The sequence below is a fragment of the Leucopleurus acutus genome (genome assembly GCF_964270905.1).
Source record: "Leucopleurus acutus genome assembly, chromosome: 20".
NCBI classification, from domain to species: domain Eukaryota; kingdom Metazoa; phylum Chordata; class Mammalia; order Artiodactyla; family Delphinidae; genus Leucopleurus; species Leucopleurus acutus.
Window position 1 is genome coordinate 50,452,908 of NC_139162.1, and position 20,272 is coordinate 50,473,179.

The 20,272-nt window shown below is 48.7% G+C and overlaps 1 protein-coding gene across 1 annotated transcript in view; it reads right to left on the reverse strand.

The window, feature by feature from the left end:
• The window catches only part of PRKD2 (protein kinase D2), a 31,145-nt gene that overhangs the window by 4,923 nt on the left and 5,950 nt on the right, over positions 1-20,272 (reverse strand). Inside the window, exons 3-15 of the mRNA XM_082863297.1 lie at positions 19,232-19,363; positions 15,995-16,149; positions 15,658-15,880; positions 13,853-13,930; positions 13,624-13,777; positions 10,912-11,029; positions 10,534-10,611; positions 8,868-9,126; positions 7,346-7,398; positions 7,128-7,200; positions 6,544-6,650; positions 5,506-5,667; positions 1,371-1,469 (exon numbers count right to left, since the gene is read on the reverse strand). Of these exons, the coding sequence (XP_082719423.1) occupies positions 1,371-1,469; positions 5,506-5,667; positions 6,544-6,650; positions 7,128-7,200; positions 7,346-7,398; positions 8,868-9,126; positions 10,534-10,611; positions 10,912-11,029; positions 13,624-13,777; positions 13,853-13,930; positions 15,658-15,880; positions 15,995-16,149; positions 19,232-19,363 (1,691 nt within the window). The remainder of the gene's footprint in view (positions 1-1,370; positions 1,470-5,505; positions 5,668-6,543; positions 6,651-7,127; positions 7,201-7,345; positions 7,399-8,867; positions 9,127-10,533; positions 10,612-10,911; positions 11,030-13,623; positions 13,778-13,852; positions 13,931-15,657; positions 15,881-15,994; positions 16,150-19,231; positions 19,364-20,272) is intronic.

Here is a 20,272-nt window from a genome sequence, read left to right on the forward strand (position 1 = left end):
GTTCACATGCCGCAACTAAAGATACTGCATGTTGCAACTAAGATCCGGCGCAGCCAAACAAACCAATAAATAAATATACTTTTTTTAATTAAAAAAAACTCAATAATGTTTATGCTGATTGCATGTTGAAATTGTCATATTTAGATACACTAAATAATTATTGAAGTTAATTTCACCAGTTTCTTTTCACTGTTTAAAATGTGCCTACTAGAAAATGTAAAATTACACATATGGTTCACATTATATTTCTAGTAGATATTACTGCTCGAAGTTAGAGTTTCTCATTCACTGCACTATTGACATTAGGGAAAGATAATCCTTTGTTATGGGGCTGTCCTGTGCACTGTAGGGTGTTTAGATGCCCGTAGCAACTGCCCCCCCCAAACAGTTGTGACAACCAAAAATGTCTCCAACATTGTCAAATGTCCCCCGGGGGGCAAAATCACCCCCCCACCCCCGCTGTAAACCAGTGGGCATAGAGATGGGGATGTCTCTACTTACCACAGTTCCTAATGCCCCAGCATGGAGCCTGGCACAAAGCAGGCACACAGTAATTTTTAGTTGGTGACCAAAATGAACTTTTAAAATGAAACGAAATAATCACAAAACATAAATAATAAAGCAAAAACTTCACAGGGATGTGGAAGGGCTAAATGAGAACCTGTAACTAAAGGCCCATGAACACAGTAGGCACACAATCAACTGTAGCTGTTATAATCATCACTCTTGGTTAATCTGGTTCTGCCCCAAGGGGGTTCTCATCGACTAGTCAGAGGCTCATCAAAACTGTTTTCCTAAGAGACCCACAGAAGAAATTACCAGTGGCCCCCCTCTGATATCTGTTCTCTGCTTCTCCCCTTCATAAAAATCCTGAATTTTTAATGAGCCACGTGGTCACCCAGAATGAAAACTACATTTCCCAGTTCCCTTTGCAGCCAGCCATGACCACGTGATAAAGTTCCAGTCAATGGGATGTGAGAAGTGCCCCATGCAACTTCAAAGTATTGCCTTAGGGAAGGTAAGGGGTGTATCCATTTCTTCTACCCCGTTTCTTTCCTCCCTTCCTCCCACCCCCATTATCTTTTCACAATTGGGGGCGCGGCAGCAGCACATCATGGACCATGAAGACCAGGCAACACCATAGAGAGGCCAGCACAAGACAGCAGGAGCTGTGGTCCCAACACCATGGAGCTGCTTTTTCACCCTCAAAATGCTTATGCTGGACCCTACACGAGTGAGAGACAAGCCTCTATCTCATTTACGCCATTATCTTGGGTCTCTGTGTCTGATTAATTATCTTGATTAATACAATCCCCACCCACCACCAGTACTGGATGGACTTCCCCAAATCAGGAGGAGACATGTCTGACCTGAGGAAATGGGTCGGCTGACGCCAGCAACACATTTTCCGGTTTCAAGTCACAGTGGACGATATTCTTGAAGTGAAGGTGTCTCAAAGCCACCAGGATCTGAGGGGAGGCGATGGAGCCAGTAAGAAAGTTAGAAAGGTCCCTGCCCCAAGATTCTGCCCTCAGCAGCCAGCCCTCCACACCCCATCCATGCCCCACTCTGTACCCCTAAAGATGCCCCCCAGCACTAGGGGAGGCACTGGAGCACCAACGAAGAATTTCAAAACCCCAGAACCATTTCCATCAGAGACAGGAGTTGGACATACAATTCTAGGAAGGCTGAACTGGAGCAGAGATTTGGGAAGCTCCTGGGACACTTTGGCATGTGGATCATGATGAAAAAGTGCTATGAATAAAGCAGTGGCTTTCAAGGAGGTACTATTGTGTGATTCCATTTTTTAAAAAATATTTTTCAGCCATTAAAAAAATGGAAACAATACAAACAATACCAACATGACATGTTATAAATTAAACGTAACACCTTTAAGAGGTGGGGGGATTGTAGAGCCAGACTACTAAGGTAGCAAACCTGGCTCCACACTTACTAGCCTGTTGCCTAGGGCAAGTCTCTTAACCTCTCCGGGTCTCAGTTTTCTCACCTGTAAAATGGGGGTAATAGCAGTACCCATCCTCATGGGTTGCTGTGAGCTTTAAGTGAGTTGAGGCATATAGAGTGCTTAGGGCAGTGTCTGGCACAGAGCAAGCACTCCATGTGAGCTATTATTATTGTTGCTGTTTTTAGTTATTATTCTTGTGGTGGTCTGTTAGCAGACATATTCTTGTGAGTGTTTCAAATAAAACTTTTCCTGCTGTATCTATTAATTTAAGAGTATTCTATGATGGCAAGGTGAGCCGACTTAAAAAAAAACAAAAACAAAAAACTCTGTTACCACTAATCTACGGGAGCCATGATTTTCCTTGATTCTAGGTAACCCAAACAAAATGCCAAATACACCGGAAGTACAGAGTGATATAAGCATGAAGTTGTAGTCTATATGTTAGAACTGAAGTATTTGTACTTTCTCATTGTTTTTGCTGGATGAGTTTTGAGTATGGAAATGCTATTTGAAAGCTACTGCTGAGGTCCAAGCTCCTCATTCTACAGACAGGGAGACTGAGATCCAAAGACGTATGTGGACATCCTTTTCTACAGATCTTCAGTTTTTTTATTTTTCCAACCCCTAGTAAATGTGGTGAACAGAAAGGGCAGATTGGAAGCTAGACAGACCCAGGTTCAAACCTTGGCCAGACAGCTACCTAGCAATGTGACCTTGTAGCTGTGTGACCCTGGGCAAGACCTAGGAACCTCCCTCCACCTCAGTTTCCTCATCTGTAAGATGTGGATTATAGTAATACCTACCTCAAAGGTGGTTGTGAAGCCTATAAGTTCATGAGGTATAGGGCTTAGCACAGGACTTGGGGTGGGGCAGGCAAGAGGCAAAAAGCAGAAATCTGCAAAGGGAAAGAGAAAGAGAGAGAAGAGCACAGGCAAAAAGAGAGGAAGAGATGAAAGACCAGAAAGAGAAACTGCTTCAGTTGCTGAAGGCAGGCAGTTTCCTCTCCCCACCTGCAGTCTGGATGAGCCTGCCTCAGTGGGTTTCTAACCCCACCCTGCAAGTCAGCCTGACAAAGGCACACAGCTTGGGAGAGCAAGGGTGCTGGGCCTGGAGAAAGGAAGCCAGCACAGGGGACTTTGCAACCAACAGAGAACATGTCCCAGAATCAGGTGTGGAACCAGCCAGGTGGGAAGATCTTTCTAGGAAGGCTGTGAAACCCAGAAAATGAAAGTAAACCATGAACAAAATAAAGAGGAAAAGAAATACTGGGATTAGAGATGGGTACAACACAAGCAGCAAAGATCCAGGGTCCTTCATATACAAAGAGCTCTTACAATTCAATAAGAATAATCCAATTGAAAAATGGGCAAAGAGTGCATAAAGCACAGGCCAATAAACATGTGAAAACATGCTCAACTTCACCCATAATTTTTAAACCAGCAAATGAAGCCACATGTAGTATTATTTTTCCACCTTTAAAACTGGTGATTGGGCTTCCCTGGTGGCACAGTGGTTATGAGTCTGCCTGCCAATGCAGGGGACATGGGTTCGAGCCCTGATCCAGGAAGATCCCACATGCCGCAGAGCAACTAAGCCAGTGCACCACAACTACTGGGCCTGCACTCTAGAGCCCACGAGCCACAACTACTGAGCTCACGTGCCACAACAACTGACGCCTGCATACCTAGAGCCCGTGCTCAGCAACAAGAGAAGCTACTGCAATGATAAGCCCACGTACCGCCAGGAAGAGTAGCCCCCACTCGCCACAACTAGAGAAAGCCCACCCGCGGCAATGAAGACCCAATGCAGCCAAAAATAAATAAATAACATAAAAAAAAAAAAAAGACTGGTGATTATATTGGGAATTCCCTGGCTGTCCAGTGGTTAGGACTAGGTGTTTTTACTGCTGTGGCCTGGGTTCAATCTCTGGTTGGGGAACTAAGATCCTGCAAGCCATGCAGCATGGCAAACAAACAAACAAAAAGCCTGGTGATTATATTATCCAGAGTTAGTCAGGAGTGAGAAAATAGACACCCTCAAACTTTGTTGGTGAGAACAAAGATTGAAGGAGGTTTTAGAGGACTTCCCTGGTGGCACAGTTGTTAAGAATCTGCCTGCCAATGCAGGGGACGTGGGTTCGATCCCTGGTCCAGGAAGATCCTACATGCCACGGTGCAACTAAGCCCATTCGCCACAACTACTGAAGCCCGTGCGCCTAGAGCCAGAGCTCCGCAGCAGGAGAAGCCACCGCAATGAGAAGCCTGCGGGCAGCAATGAAGACCCAACGCAGCCAAAAATAAATAAATTTATTTAAAAAAAAAGAAAGAGGTTTTAGAGAATAACCGGGCAACATCTTTTTTAAAAATTTAAAGCACATTTCCCTGGGCTTGGGAGTCTACTCTTCGAAATGTATTCTATTGAAATCCTGCCACCAGAACCTGTCGATGTTTGTAGACAAATGTTCACAGGACGTTGTTTGCAGTAGTGGAATAGTGAAACCAATTACATGCTCAGCAACTGGGGAATTTGGTGATATCCGTCATGGGGCGCAATTAAGAAAAAGAGACAGCTCTGCGAACTACACACTGAACTAGAACAGTCTTCCAGAAGCACTGTTAAAGTGAAAGTAAGAAGCAGAACAACGTAGCGTTATATACATGAAATCAATTAAAATGCATGCACTTGTGCACGTGCACACACACACAAATAACACAAATTAGTTTGACTTTACTCAGTAAAAGCACAGCTCCCAGGTTTAAATCCCACCAGCTGTGTGACCCTGGGCAAGTTACTTATAAGGTCCCTGAGCCTCAGTAAAATGGGAGTAATAATAACCACTACCACATAGGTTGCTATGAAGATTAAATGAAGTAAAACAGTGCCTGGCATAGAGTAAGTGCTCAGTAAAGTTTAGTGACCACATTATTTATCATCCTCATTATCAGCATCCCCCGTCCCAGCCCCGCCCACTCTGGGGGATCACTGTCCAGGGCTGGGGCTATTTTGGTCACCGCTGTGTCCTCACACTGCCCAGTATGGCCAGGCACAGTGGTTCAGGCAGTGTTTGTTGAACCATTTAATAAATGAATGAATGAATGAGCTCCTCAGAGAAAGGCCTCTCTCCCCTTCCTTGTTTCTTCATGAATAAAGTCAGGCCCAGTGAACCTGACTCATTATATAAAGTAATAAAAAATATAAAATGATAATCATTTATTATTTTTCTATAATAATAGTTATTATTACTACTCTATTATTTTCTACTTATTATCCTATTATGTGTCTATTGTTATTACTCTATTATTATTCTATTAACTGTTTTATTATAATCTATTATAATTTAAAAAGTATCACTCTATTACTTTTTCTATGATTGTTATTATTACTCTATTATTACGTTTTCTATTACTCGCTATTATGACTCCCACCCAAGGTCTGCCTGCCCTTCGGGGGCACACGGCACATGCGCGTCTTGCAGGGCAGGTGGGGAGCCTGGGCGGGGAGGCTGGCGTTGGGCGGGGCAGTGGGCGGGGCAGGCGCACCTGGGTGATGAGGAACTTGGTGAGGCGCTCAGGCAGCCGGCCCTTCTCGCTGGAGAGGATCATCTCCAGCATGTCCCCGTGCAGCTTCTCCATCACCACAAATACCTTCTCCGGGGTCTCGAACATACACTCCAGGTTGACAATCCCCGGGTGCCGCAGACTCTGGGGTGGGTGGGGTGGGAGGGGGGGCAGGGGTCAGAACCCAGGTCACCCGCAAACTTGAGACCCTAGAGGGCAAGCCATAGGAGCAGGCAGACGACAAACAAGACAGATATCCCCGGAGGGTCGGCTGTTCCTTCCCTGGGGGTGCCATTGGGGGAGGGGAAAGGGCTTCCACAGCCCCAGACAGAACCACCCCTCCAGCGCCACCAAGTGTCCAGAAGGATCTTTACATCATGAAATTCTGGTGAAGGTCCAGGGTTGTGGGAACAAGAGAAGGGGAGCGTGGAGAAATGGGAAGGAGCTTTGTATATCTGTATCTTTTAAATCCCTGCCCTCCTTCCCTTCCCCAGCCCTTGCCTAGCTGAACCCCATCTCTCCCACCCAGGTCCCCACCCAGCCTCCTCCCTGGGGTCCAGGTTCCAGCCCCACACCTTTTCCCCCTACCCTCCAATAGCAGCCAGAGGGATCTTTCCAAAGTTCACATCTGAACCCGTCCCTTCCTTGCTCAAAATCCTTCCATGGCTCCCCAGCACCCTCAGGAGAAAGCCCATAGGGTGTGACCCCCAGCCTCCCCCCTAGCCTCACCACCCACCACCTTTCTTCACATAAACCATCTAGTAACCTTGAACTCCTTCTAGTTACTAGAAGACTTCGTGTTCCCTCTCACCTCTGGACCTTTGCACGGGTTGGTCCCTCTGCTCAGAGTACCTTCTCTACCCCTTCAGTCTCAACATGCATGGTGCCTCCGCTAGGAAGCCTTCCCTGACTATCCCCAGACTGGAGGAAGTGGCAAGGGGGCAAAGGAGGAAGTGGGAAGGGAAGGCCCTTCCTGGGTGGGGAGGGGGGCAGAGTTGGACCACAGATCTCAGGGGTCACCTGCAGAATGGCTACTTCGTTCCGGAGTTGGCTCTCCTGCTTGGTGGGGAAACGCAGTTTGTCGATGACCTTTACTGCCACGTCCCGGCCTGTCTTCCGGTGCTTTCCTGGTCAGGGGGTAGGGGAGATGGGGGATGAGGGGAGCAGGACCTTCCAGTCCTGGCAAGAGGAAGGCCCCACCAGAGGGACACAGCCGGAATTGGGCAGAGGTGGATGAAAGGCCATCATGGGGGCTCTGAGGGGTCCCCAGGAGAGATGCGAGGGGTGGGGGGCCCTGGGAATAAAGGTGGAAAGTAAAGACAGAGCTCCGAGGAGGGGAATCTATAACATGGGAAACTAGGTATATATAATCAATCAGAATCTAGCATCTAGCTCTGTGGCCAATCAGCATAGAATTTACCTTCCCTATTAATAACGGGAGAAAAGTCATTGCCCTTTCCCAGTGAGAAAAGACGAGCCTGCAACCATCTGCCCCCAGGATCTAGCTTTCTAATCAGCTAGAAAAAGTGGTGAGCATACAGGCAATCACAGGGAAGGTCTGGGCTCAAGACCCCTTTCTGGGTCAGCTCTTGAAGCATCCTTACCGCCATAGACCACTCCAAACTGGCCCGAGCCCAGCACCTCATCCGGGAAGATCTGGTAGACAGTGGCAATGTCCTGCAGGGTGGGGACAGGGAGGGTCAGGGGTGCAAATGGAGATGGGGAGGTCAAGGAGACTAGGAGGGTGGGAGAGCTTGGAGGCTGTTTGGGAGCGGGAGGGGGAACACATCCTCGGGGCTGTGGGATGCGGGCAGGGTCTCACCACATTCTCTTGGATCTGGCTGTTAGACACAGAGATGCTCAGAGAAGCTTGTCCTGGGGAGAAGGGGAGGCGGAGGTGAGGGGACCCCAGGCTCAAGGTCACGTTCACCCATAACTCCACCCTCTGGAGCCAGTAGTCAGGCTACTGACTGACTTGTCCACTAAGAACCTCAGTTTCCTCCTCTGGAAGAATGGAAACCATAAAAAGACCTCTCTCCTAGGGCCAGTGAGAGGAGGAAATGAGACAGGAGCTCAAAAAGTGAGGCCATGAATGAGTTCACGGAGCATTTCACTCTGTGATCTCAGCACCAAGCGACGATCCCATTTTACAGAGGAGGAAACTGAGGCTCAGCGGGAAACTCCAAACTGACTCCGGCCTCTTCCCCTGCATTTGCCCCACTACTAATCCAACCAAGGTCAGACATTTCCAAAGTCTTGATCCTTCTGCCATTTGAACATCTGTCCCCTCCCTGAGGAACATCCGGCCCTCGCCCCTCAGCCTCCTCCCTGGTCTCCCTGCCCCGTTCCGCCCTCTCCTATTCGCCCTCCATAAGGAAGCCAGAGGGATCTTGCTGAAGCACAAACCTGACTCCATCCTTCCCCTGCTCAAAACCCTGCCATGGCCGCCCAGTGCCCTGAGGAGGAAGGCCGAGGCCCTTAAACAAGCAGAGTTTGTGTGTATTCCCGACATGCTGGCCTCCTTACTGGGCCTCTGATACAGCAAGTTCTCTCCTATCTCTGCGCCTTTGCATTTGCTGTTTCCTCTGCCAGGAATGCTTTCCCTCATTGTGGACTTAGTTAAATCCTCCTCATCTCTCAGTCTCAGTTCAAATGTTACTCCTGGGGCCATGTCAGATTCCTTTAGCACATGTTCTACGTCCCACTTGTCTTTCATCCAGGATGACCTGATGAATGTCTGTTACTCACCCTCGACTATGAGCTCCATAAGGCGGGAACCTGGGACTCCCTGATCATCCTTTGCCTCTGCGTGAAAGGATTTCCCACTTCCTTTCCCTTCATTTCACCCCTCTTCAATTTCCAGGTCTTAGCTCAGAGGTTGCCTCCTTCAGGAAGCCCTCCGGGACACCCAGGCTGGGTTAGTCACCCCCTCTGAGCTCCCACAGCCCTCTGGCTCCCCTATCCCAGCCCTGCCCACTCTGAGTCATCACTGTCTGGGAACAGGTCTGTCTTCCCTACTGGACCAGGAAGGCAGGTCCTGAGCTGTCTTGGTCATAGCGGTGGCCCCAGCGTTACCCAGCACAGGCCAGGCACAAAGGAACACGAATCAAAAAGTCTGAACTCACAGTTTGGCGGAGTTGGCACCCCTGGGAAAAGACTCAGAAAGGGAAAGTAACATGCCCAAGACTGTACGTTAGGTCTAGGGCTTAATGATTTAGACCCAGGCCTGCTGAGTCCAGAAGCCACATTCTCCACTCTGACATTCCCTGGCTCTTCCCTTCTCCAGGATCCCACCCAAGCCCTCCAAGACCCATCCTCCCAGGGACCCAGGGTGGGGGACTTACTGTGGGGCGCATGGCCTGGGGCACTGGGTGCATCCTGGAGGATGACAGGCATCAGGGCCTGGCGGATGGCTGTTTCCCAGCCCCGGGCAGTCTCGGCCCCCTGCCCACTGGGCCCCCCTGGGGCCCCGCCAGGGGTTTCGCCCACAAAGTAGGTGGTGTTGGCAGTGACAATCTCGAAGCAGTGTGGGTTGGTGCCTGGTGGCACAAGGCTGAAGTTCTGGGCAGGCTCCACGGCGAGGATTTCAGACAGTGGAATTTCCTGGCAGGACACAGAGCCAGCACCCGTGAGGGCTCCAGGCTGACCCTGGGGCTCTCCACTTACTCAGATGAGCACACAGAACCCAGTGTCATTGCAGAAGGGGCTGGTTTGCATGGAGGGGTCAGGAAAGGCCTCCTGGTGGAAGTTACATTGAAGCAGAGATCGGAAAGGTAAGAAGAGGCCAGCTGGTGGAGGAGTGGGTGGAGCATGTGCAAAGGCCCTGAGGTAGAAAAGGCTTGTGTTCAAGGAACATGTCATATCCCCATTACATGGATGGTGCCTGGCACACAGCAGGCATGCCATGTTTGATGAACTAATAAAGGATAAAAATAAAATACATAAATTAATGAAATCAGGCTAGGCCCAGGCCTCATGGGCCTCATGGGCCACAGGGAGGAGCCTGAGCTTTGTCTCCAGGGCCTTGTGGAGCCACAGAAGGGTTTAGTGCAAGGTGGGGAGTAGTTCTCTCTGGCTCTGTGTGGAGGGTGGATGGGAGAGGATGGGACTGACATAGGAGACCAGGAAGGAGGCAGAGGGGACCCTGGGAGGAGAGAGGGTGCAGTGTCTATGGGGAGGAAAAAGAGTGTGCTTTGAAAAGTGTTGAAAGACAAAGGAAGGGAGGAAGAAAAGAAGGAAAGAGTGAGAAAGAGAGACACACTTATGTAGCCAATAAAACCAGGAGACAGAGACGTTGTGGAGGGGATGGTATTTTAGATAAAGTGGCTTGAGGAAGACGGGAAGGATAAGAAGGAAGCAGCCATGGGAAGGGTAAGGAAGACGCTCCAGAGCAGGTAGACAGCGAGGTGTCTGGGTTTGATTCCAAGGGCAGTGGGAGCCATTGGAAGCTTGTGATGGTTTTAATGGACTCCTCTGGCTGCTGCGTGGGAAAAGACTGGGGACAAGGGCAGAAGAAGGACCGACCGTGGAGGAGACTGGCTGGAATGCAGCGCTGGCATGGGAGGCGGTGATGAATGAATACAAAGAAAGAATTCAATAAATTAATTATAAAGTTATAATGATAACACACTTGTAGTTACTGGGAGTTTAACGGAGCTTAACATACGCCTGGCCCTAAACTAATTGCTCCACGTAGATTATCTCTTTGAATTCTGGCATCAGCCCCGAGGCGAGGACTATTCTTTGAGGCCTTTTACAGGTGAGACACGTGGGGTGCAGAGAGGTGAGGTAACTTGCTTGGATCCCCCAGCTGGAAAGTGATGGAGCTGAGATCAAACACGGGGAAGGGCATCCAGGTGGGCGACACTTGCTGATGGGATGGAAGCGGGCAAGCAGGGGTGGGCAGAGAGTGTGATTTGCAGGTGTTTGCCTGAAGCAACTGGGAGAGGAGGGGAGAAGATAGTGGACAAAGAGGAGAGGTCTGGGGGATCTGGGAGCCAGAAGGCCCACCTTGTAGTATCTGTTGGTTGTGTTGTTCTGGAAGAGCGTGATGCACTTGCAATCCAGGCGCCAATAGTGCCGCTTCCTCTGTTGGGAGAGGTGCTTGAGAGACTGAGGTTGTCTGCCCCACATGCAGCTAGGGCTCTGACTCTAATCCCAGCCAACCCCCGCCCCTAATTCGAGCCCCGCCCCGCCCCTGACCTTGCCTTAGTCCCGCCCCTCCCCTAAATCCTGTCCCTCCCCCTTCATCCCTATAGCCACCCCTCTAATTCTACCTCAGCCTTCAGCATGACCCCGCCCACTCCAAACCCCAACCGGCTCCGCCCCCTCAAACCCCGCTCTCCCCAACTCTAGCCCCACCCACCTGACCGCGCCCCACCCACTCACCAGCGTGTCCTTGTTGCTGTAATGAACCACCCAACCCTCACGTAACGTCGTGCTGGATTTTCGTGTTGTGTGTCGCACTGACTGCACCACCCTCATTAGGGGGATGTACCCCAGGGAGCTGAGGGTTGGGGAGAGGAAGGGGTGAGAGGTTACAAGCAGAAAATAGCAGTAGTGCCTGGGGCCGCGGCGGGTGGTGGTAGAGGCCTGTTCGGGGGCCGGGGGTGGGGGGGTGGGGGGGTGCATCTCTGGGCAGCCAGGGGTTTTTTTGGCCACACTTTTTTCCTTTGTGGTTTCCAGATTTCCCATAATGAGGAAGGGGACTCTTGAGAGGCCCACATTAAGAGGCTGCGTTCCAAAGCCAGGCTGCCTGGCAAATTACCTAACCACTTCGTGCCTCAGTTTCTCCACCCAAAGGGGTTGCTGTGAGAAGTGAAGGCTTTCTTAGGAGTTTAGCATAGTACTTGGCACACAGTGGGCCTCCAATAAGTGCTAATTAGTACTAAGCCCATTGATTGTGGAGCCAGCTGTGTGACATTGGGCAAGGGACTCAACCTCTGTGTGCCTCATTTCTCTCATCTGTGCACATGCTATTATGACAGTGAGGAAATGAAGGCTGAGAGAAATTAAGTGACTTGCCCAACTTCAGAACCAACATCCTCTTGATCCCTGCGCTAGACCTGGACTTGAGAGGCCTTGGCCACTTCTCTTTGCCTCTCTGAGACTCGGTTTCCTCATCTGTGAAACAGGCTGCCTCTCCCAACAGCCCTCCCCTCCCAAGTCCTTCAAGGTCCAACTCTGATAGCCTATGATTCTGTTACTAAACACTCCCAGGAAAGACCTGGGAGAAAGGGATTCTGAGGTTCCAGGTGGCTAGGGCCGGGTGGCACGAGTAAGAAACTCTCAGTGATCACTGTGACCTGAATACCCGTCCCCCCTCTGGCCTCACTTCCCCTCCTCTTCCCATCACTCTCCCTGCTTCAGCCATCCCAGGTTCCTTGATACTCCTGCAACATTCTTGATTCTACCTCAGGGCCTTTGCACTTGCTATTCCCTCTGCTTGGTAGCCTCTTCCCCCAGATATCTTCCACACCACTCCTTCCCTCCCCTCCCTCAGATCTCTTTAAAGCTACAACATTTCCTCACAGAGGGCTCCTTTAACGACCCTAAATAAGATAGCATGTTCCCATTTTCTATCCCCTCTCATTTCCTTTTTAATTTTATTTTTGATAGCAGTTATCAGTATCTTATAATAACCTATAACGGAAAAGAATCTGAAAAAGAATACATATATTATTCTCTCTCTCTCTCTCTCTCTCTCTCTATCTATCTATCTATATATATATATACTGAATCACTTTGCTGTACACTTGAAACTAACACAACACTGTAAATCAACCATACTTCAATTAAAAATTTTTTTTTCTAAAACATATGAAAAAAAGTGAAAAGGTTCAAAGGATGAGATTAAAAATAGAGAAATGGAAATGCAAATATTTTCTTCTCATACCTCCAAATGGATCATCTCTCACCCTTCCCACTTTAGAGATTCAAGATTCAAATACTAGGGAGAACTCCTTTTCCATTTTCTGAGCACTTATAACCTGGCAAGCACTTTCCCTGCATGATCAAATAGAATTTGCACAATCTGTAAGGCACGTCCCCAGTCCCCAGGAGGAAACTGAGGCAGGCAGAGAAAGGACCAGCTGTTTAAGTGATGGAGCTGGGATCCATCTCTCAGCCTCCAGTGCCCTGTGCTTTTAGCCCTGCTGCTTTCCTGCCACCTCAATAAACAGTCATCCATGGAGGAAGCCAGGCCTTGTCCTGGGCACTTGGGAGGCGGATAGATATCCTTGCCCTCGAGCACTTGAACTCACATTCTAGTGAAGCTGAAGATTAATTCCATTTCTAATTTAAAATGTGTAATTAAGTAAAAGTTATTATTTTTCAGAGCTTCCATGCCAGAAGAAAGCCACTGCCTGTCAGTTCGTTGGGGATATTTTCCTTTCCCCATTTTACAGATGGGAAGACTGAGGCACCAAAAGGAGAAGGGACTTGTTTAAGGCCATACACATCAATCCAAGGCCAAAATGGTTGAAAGAAAATGGATATTTTCCCTTCCTTTTTAAGAGTTAGGGCTCTGGGATAAGAGTTAAACTAACACTTACTGTATACCAGGTACTGTTTTACATACTTGATTTACATTAATTCATTTCATTCTCGCAACAACCCTATACGGTAGGTATTACTTTATCCCCATTTTACCGATGAGAAAACTGAGGCCCAGAGAGGTTAATCTCTTGCCTAAGGCCATACAGCAGTCTGGTTCCAGAGTCCATATTCTCACTCACTCTTTGTACTGTCACTTTGCCATATGGACTGTTTCTGGAAGGACCCACCAGAACCTAATCCCAGTGGCATCCTCTGGGCAGAGGGGCTGGGCAGCTGAGAAGCAGGGAAGTGGGAGGGGTTGACTATATATGTTTTGAGTGACTGTATTACCAGTTCCAATAAAAGAAAAACAATTTAAGTTAAAATAGGCTTCCATTAAAACTTGTTAAAAATGTAAATCAGGAAAAAAGGTTAGGTTAAAAAAATAAAGTTCGGATGCTTGAAAAAGTTCGCCTCAGGAACCTGAGAAATTTGTAAGAATGGGGTGATGTCAACCCATTGTAGGGACGGAGAACGGCCTTTGCTGGAGAGGGCCCTGGGTACCTCTGGGCCTTGCCTCCCTCGCCTTCCTCCTCCTCGCTGGCATGGAGAGCATTTTCTGAGTGGGAGCCCGGGACGAAACCCGAGTCATCTGACTCATCCATGAGGGAGCTCTTGTCAGCCTCGCTGAAATCAGTGGCCTCCTCCATCGGCACATCTGGGAGGACAGGGGCATCAGAGGGGCCTCCACACAGTCCTGCTGCCCTTTCCCGCTCAGCCCCCAGCCTCTTACCTCCGTTGATGAGTGCCTCCCCCAAACAGTCATTAGGGACTCGGGTGGCGCAGCGTTTGTGACAGTTGAACTTGCAATCTGGTAGGAGGACAGGGAACATGGAGTGGGGTGGGAGGGGGAAGAGAGGTCACCTCTAAGGGTTGACCCTTGACCCCTAGCCCCCAGTCTCAAAAGAGTTTGCTATTGCTTTTTGGGGCAGGAAAGTTAAATGACCCTTCCCTGGTCATCCCTCCTTTAAGCCACAGTCCCCAATTATAGAGAGGCTTGATTAAATAGAGGAGGGCCAGATGAAGTGTCCGTGGCTTGATAGCCCTAGCACTCTAAGGGTCTAAAGTTCTAACAGTGTAGATATCCGTCACCCTAGATTTCTACAATTATAGAGTGTAATCACATGTAACATTCTATGATTCTAGACTTCAGGCTTTTGAGGGCGGGGTTTCTCAACCTTTGGCACTATGAACATTTTGGGCTGGAAAATTCCTTGTTGTGGCGGGTTGTTCTGAACATCATAGGATTTTTAGCAGCATCCCTGATCTCTACCCATCTGATGCCAGTAGCACCAGCCCCATATGACAAACAAAAATGTTTCCAGACATTGCCAAACATCCCCCCTTGGGCAAAACTGTCCTTGGTTGAGAACCATTGTTTGGTTGAGAAGTTTGAAGACTCCGAGGTTCTGGGCTGCTATACATCAAAGATCCTGGAATTCTATGAAAACTTATTTTGCTAAGGTCCTTATGATTCTAGATTTCTAAGACTGCAGAGTCTGATGTCCAAGTTTCTAGAACTCTACACATCTATGCCTCTACAGTTCTACAGTTCTAGACTGCTAAGATTCTTTGATGTCCAAGTTTCTAGAACTCTACACATCTATGCTTCTACAGTTCTACAGTTCTAGACTGCTAAGATTCTTTGATGTCTGAGGTTTTAAGGTTTTATGTATCTAAACTCTAGAATTCGGTGACCCTACAGTTCTATGATTCTAGACTTCTAAGCCTGTAGAATCGGATAGTTCCAAAGTTCTTGGGTTCTGTACACCGAGGAATCTAGAACTTAATGTTTCTATGGTTCTTTAGCTGTAGACATCTAAGATTCTAGAATTTGATTGTTCTGATGAATTCTAGAATTGGATGGCTCTAACCTTTTTATGGATCTAGACTTCTGGTATTTCCGAATTTGATCATTCAAAGTTCTGGGATCTTAGATTTCTAGGACTCCAGAATTTGATGGTTTCAAGGCTATATGATTCTAGACTTCTAAGACTCAAATGTTTTGCTTCTCGGTTTCTATTCTTCTCAATTCCTATGGTTTCAAAGTTCTAACTTCTGAGAATCTATAATTTGATAGTTCTAGTATTTATGAGTCTAAAGTTCTATGATTCTTTTTGCTGAATCCTATGATCTAGAATTCTTGAAACTTATGTTTCTAAGGTTCTCTGATTCAAGAATTCTCAAGTTCTAAGGTTTTAGAATTCCATGCTAAGTATCATATGAATCTAGATTTCTTAGGTGCTAGGATTCCAAGTTTCTAATGACTGAGGTTCTAGGATTCCAGAATTCCAGAATTCTAGGATTCCAAAGGTTCTAGGATTCCAGAATTCCAGAATTCTAGGATTCCAAAGGTTCTAGAACTTCAGGATTCAGGGCACTCCCTTTCCAAGGCCCTGTGCTTCTAAGGATCAGAACAGAGATTTTTGTTTCCTGCCACAAGCCCAGCTGAGATCCTAAGCCTCAGTGTGTCTGTGTGATGGGGGGTGTTCTGACTCTGTCCCTCGCCACCCCCCAACGTGGGGGGCCCCCGCTGACCTTTGCACTGCAGGCCCTGGCGAAAGAGGCCCTTGAGCAGTTTCTTGCAAGCCTGGCAGACGGTGGGCCGCGTGTAGCTGTGGATGAGGAAGGTGTGTGGCACCTTGACCTTGGACAGCAGCATCTTGTCCAGCTCGATCGGGCGACCGGTGTAGGATGAGACAGAAGATGAGGAGGACGAGGATGTGGGGCGGCGAGGGATGAGCTCGGTGGTGCTACGGCTCTATCAGATGGCAAGGTGGAAAGGGACACCTCAGCGCATCGTCCCTGCGCCTGGACCTCATCAACCCCCAACCACCACCCCTCCCCACCCCTCCCCACTCCCCCAGCTGCTCACCAGCTCATCAGTCATGCTGAGCAGGGACTCAGAGGTGCCGAGGCGCACCGAATGGCCACTGGCCAGAGACGTGGACGATAGGCGTCGCTTGCGGGCCCCACTGCAGTTGTTGGGGATGCTGAAGGCGCAGCGTTTGTGGTAGTTCAGTCCGCAGCCTGTGTGGGGCGCCCGACGGTCAGAGACATAGCCTCCACCTGACCTGGGCACTGAAGCTCAGCTCCCTCCACCACGCGCCCCTCCCCCCCCTTCTCCACCTTCTCCTTTTCTGAGGATCTGGAACACAGCACGTCCCTCAGGATGCCTCTTCCTAGTGTAATTAACGTCAGCGGAAAACTACAAAACCCAATTCAGGCAGAACTGCTAATGGCTGAGAGCCTTCAGGAATAAAGGTTTGGGGAACTCCCTGACGGTCCAGTGGTTAGGACTCCGCGCTTTCACTGCCTAGGGCGCGTGTTCAATAATCTCTGGTCGGGGAATTGAGATCCCACAAGCCACTCGGTGAGGCCAAAAAAAAGAAAAAAAACCAGGAATAAAGTTTTGGGCCACCCCAACAGACAAAATACCATGAGCAGGTGAGGTGCTGGCTGAGGGCAAAGGGAATATGGACCAGGCAGTGGAGAAGGCAGAGAAGGAAGCCACAGCCACGTGACCAGTTGCAGCCGTGAGGACAGTCATAGTATCTCTTCCTTACTTTGTTATGAATATGTGCATACACCAAATATTTTTGTTTTCTTCCCTCCTCTACCCCCTTATCATCTAACATAAGATATTAATAATAATTAACTTTATACCGTGATATTTGTTACGGGATATCAAAGGAGAAGACGGAATATCACACAAGGACATCGTCTTATGGGGAAAGAGAGCATTTTTCACTTGTACTCGGGATGGTTGTATCATATCATGTGGAAGTGTGACTTTGTTCTTTCTTTTCTTTTCTATTTTTAATCCTTGACCACGAAAGAGTCAGGCTCAGCTTGTCATTTCCTACTGGACTTCCTGAATGCTTCTCCATACATCTCTGGTGATTCCAAATGATTCCAGGATCTCTTTCTGGAGTAAAGAATGTTCCTCCAGCCTTTGGAAGCTTCCTTTGGACATTTTATGAAGATTGTCTTCTGGCAGCCGGCCTCTTATAGACTTTCCTGTGCAGTAATTCCTCATCATAGGCACTGTCTCAAATGCACAATGTCATGCTGCAGAGGCAAGCTTGGGGATTGCTGTTGGTGCTACGAGGAGAGTTTCAGGATGGCAAATTGCACACAGGAACCATATCCCAGTTTTGGCCTTTAATCACTCACATGCTTCACAGAGTTTCAGAATCTCATCTATGGTTCCTGTTATGAGTATCAAGGTAGAATCAAACTCCCGTAGGAAGGCGTCAATGGCATAAAGTACAGGCATAAAGTATTGGAACCCTATGAACTTGGACCATCATCTGTGATGCTGGGCCAATGAAGTCCATTTGGAGAATGGCCATTAGAACTTGGTGATACCAGGGTTTCTCCATGACAACAGTTACATAAACCAAGACTTCAAGAGTTGGATATGGCATGTGGACGATGGCAATATCGATAGCAGCTCTGAATGCAGTAAATTGCTGTTTTGCAGGCCTGACACAGCTATTATCCCTAGAGTCCTTAAATAATGCCACAAGTATATTTAACTTTTTTTTTTTTCCGTGCCGTGCGGCATGTGGGGATCTTAGTTCCCTGACCAGGGATTGAACCCGCACCCCCCGCAGTGGAAGCACAAAGTCTTAACCACTGGACCACCAGGGAAGTCCTCCACAAGTATATTTAGGGCCGCATGATAACAATCCTAGTCGATGCTGTGGGCCATCTGGAACACAAGGTATCAGGGACTCCGGATTTCTACAGGAGCATGATAGCCACAAAGCTGGAGATCCTTAGGCAATGGAACATCTGAGAATACGTCTCTAATAGTGGAGCGCACTGAACAACAATGGAGATGCAGGTCGTCATCATATAATGGATGGTCTTCATCTGCTGTGTGTAGAGCAGAGCCAAGGTGGGTGTGCGGCCTTCCTCTGCAGGGGAGGCGTGATCTCAGCATTTCCCCTCAGAAGCGTCAAAGATGGGAACAGTGAACCTGCGGATCCTGACACTTGGGCTTCACCTTGAGACATCTTGTCTCAAAGGAACACACTGTGTTCCTTTATTTTTTTTAAGTATGATTTAGGGAGCCGTGTATGGGTGCCTGTTATAGACTGAATGTTTGTGTTCTCCCCAAATTCATATGTTGAAGCCCTAACCTTCAGTGTGACTGTATTTGGAGATGGGGCCTTTAAGGAGGTAATTAAGGTTAAATGAGGCCATAAGGATGGGGCCCTGATCAGTGGGATTGGGGTCCTTATAAACGGAAGAGACATGAAAAATCGCTCTCTCTCCACGTGCTATGTGAGCACAGGAGGAGATGGTGGCCATCTGCAAGCTAGGAAGAGAGCCCTCACCAGGAACCATATCTTGTCAGAACCCAGATCTTGTTTACGCCACCCAGCCCGTGATCTTTTGTTAGGACAGCCCTAGCAGACGGAAGTGCCAAGTTGCCAACAGGTGGACTCTGATAGCTTTATGTGTCACATCCCCAGTTATTCAAACGATAATCTGCGTGTTGCTGCGAAGGTATCTGGAGATGTGATTCAAGTCCACAATCAGTTGACTTTAAGTGACGGAGATCATCCTAGTTAATCTGGGTGGGCCTGTTTCAGTCAGTTGAAAGGCTTAAAGAGCCGAGCTGAGATTTCTGAGCTGGAGAGCAGCTTCATCTCCTGCCTGTTCTCTCTGACGACCCGCCCTGCGGATTTCAGAGTGGCCAGCGCCCACAATCCTGTAAGCCAATTCCTTCCAAAAATCCCTTAACATATGCCTCCCTACAGGCTCCGTTTCTCCTGTTGATCCCTGACTGATATAGACTCCGCCCTCTTCCCCATCACCCCTGTTCTCCCCCAAAGCTCTGCCCCTTACCACTCCCTCGGAGCTCCACCTCCCAGTCCCCACCCCCAAATGGAGCCCCACCCAGACCCCGCCCTCCACCCAAGCTCCGCCTCCTGTTCCCACCTCCAGTTCCTTTCCCAAGCCCTGCCTCTGGGCGCTCACCTCTCCCTCCGAACCCCACCTCTTAGGCCCCACCTCCTGGCCCTGAGCTCCATCCCGGCCCCGCCCTCACGCCCACACCCTACCTCCTGGCCCCGCCTCCAGCCCCTCCGCCTCTCACCTTCACACTTCAGGCCCTGGCGCACTAGGCCGAAGAGCATCTCTCCGCAGTGGTCGCAGAAGGCAGGCGCTCGGTAGGAGTGCACCGTGAGGGCGTGCGGGCGGATCTGGAAGTCCTCGAAGGTGGCCGAAGCTGCAGGCAGCAGGGAGGGGCGGATGGTTGAGTCGGGACCAGCGGTGGCCATTTCACCCTCCGCATTCCCAGGTTTCACACAGCCCTCTCAACTGCAATGTTTGATCTTTCCTTCAATCATTTACTCGTATCCTACATTTCATTCGACCTGGGTTCAAATCCCAGCTCCACCATTGGCCAAAACACCTATGTGCCTATGCCAGGGACCGGGGAGGGGGAATGGGGAATTGTTTAATGGGCACAGATTTCCAGTTTTGCAAGATGAAAACAGTTCTGGAGGCTGGTTACACAACATTGTGAATGTAATTAACACTACTGAACACTAGACTTTGAATATGGTTAAGATGGTAATTTTATGTTGCATATATTTTATCACAATTAAAAAATTTTTAATTAAAAAACACAGATAGGGCTTCTCTGGTGGCACCGTGGTTAAGAATCCGCCTGCCAAAAAAAAAAAAAAGACAAAAGACCTGGAAAAGGTAAGGGTCTGGACCATGCAGGTGTCTAGGGAAGAACATGCCCAGTATCATAATAGTATCGCCTTATAGTTCTTTTTTTTTTTAATTTATTTTGATGAATGTTCCGCTTACACTTTTTTATTTCTATTTTTGAAAACTAATTAATTTATTATAATTTTTGGCTGAGTTGGGTTTTCATTGCTGCACGCGGGCTTTCTCTAGTTGCGGCGAGCGGGGGCTACTCTTCGTTGCAGTGCGCGGGCTTCTCATTGCAGTGACTTCTCTTTTTGCGGAGGACGGGCTTTAGGCCCGCGGGCTCAATAGTTGTGGCTCGAGGGCTCAGTTGCTCTGCAGCATGTGGGATCTTCCCGGACCAGGGCTCGAACCCGTGTCCCCTGCTTTGGCAGGCGGATTCTTAACCACTGCACCATCAGGGAAGTCCCTATGG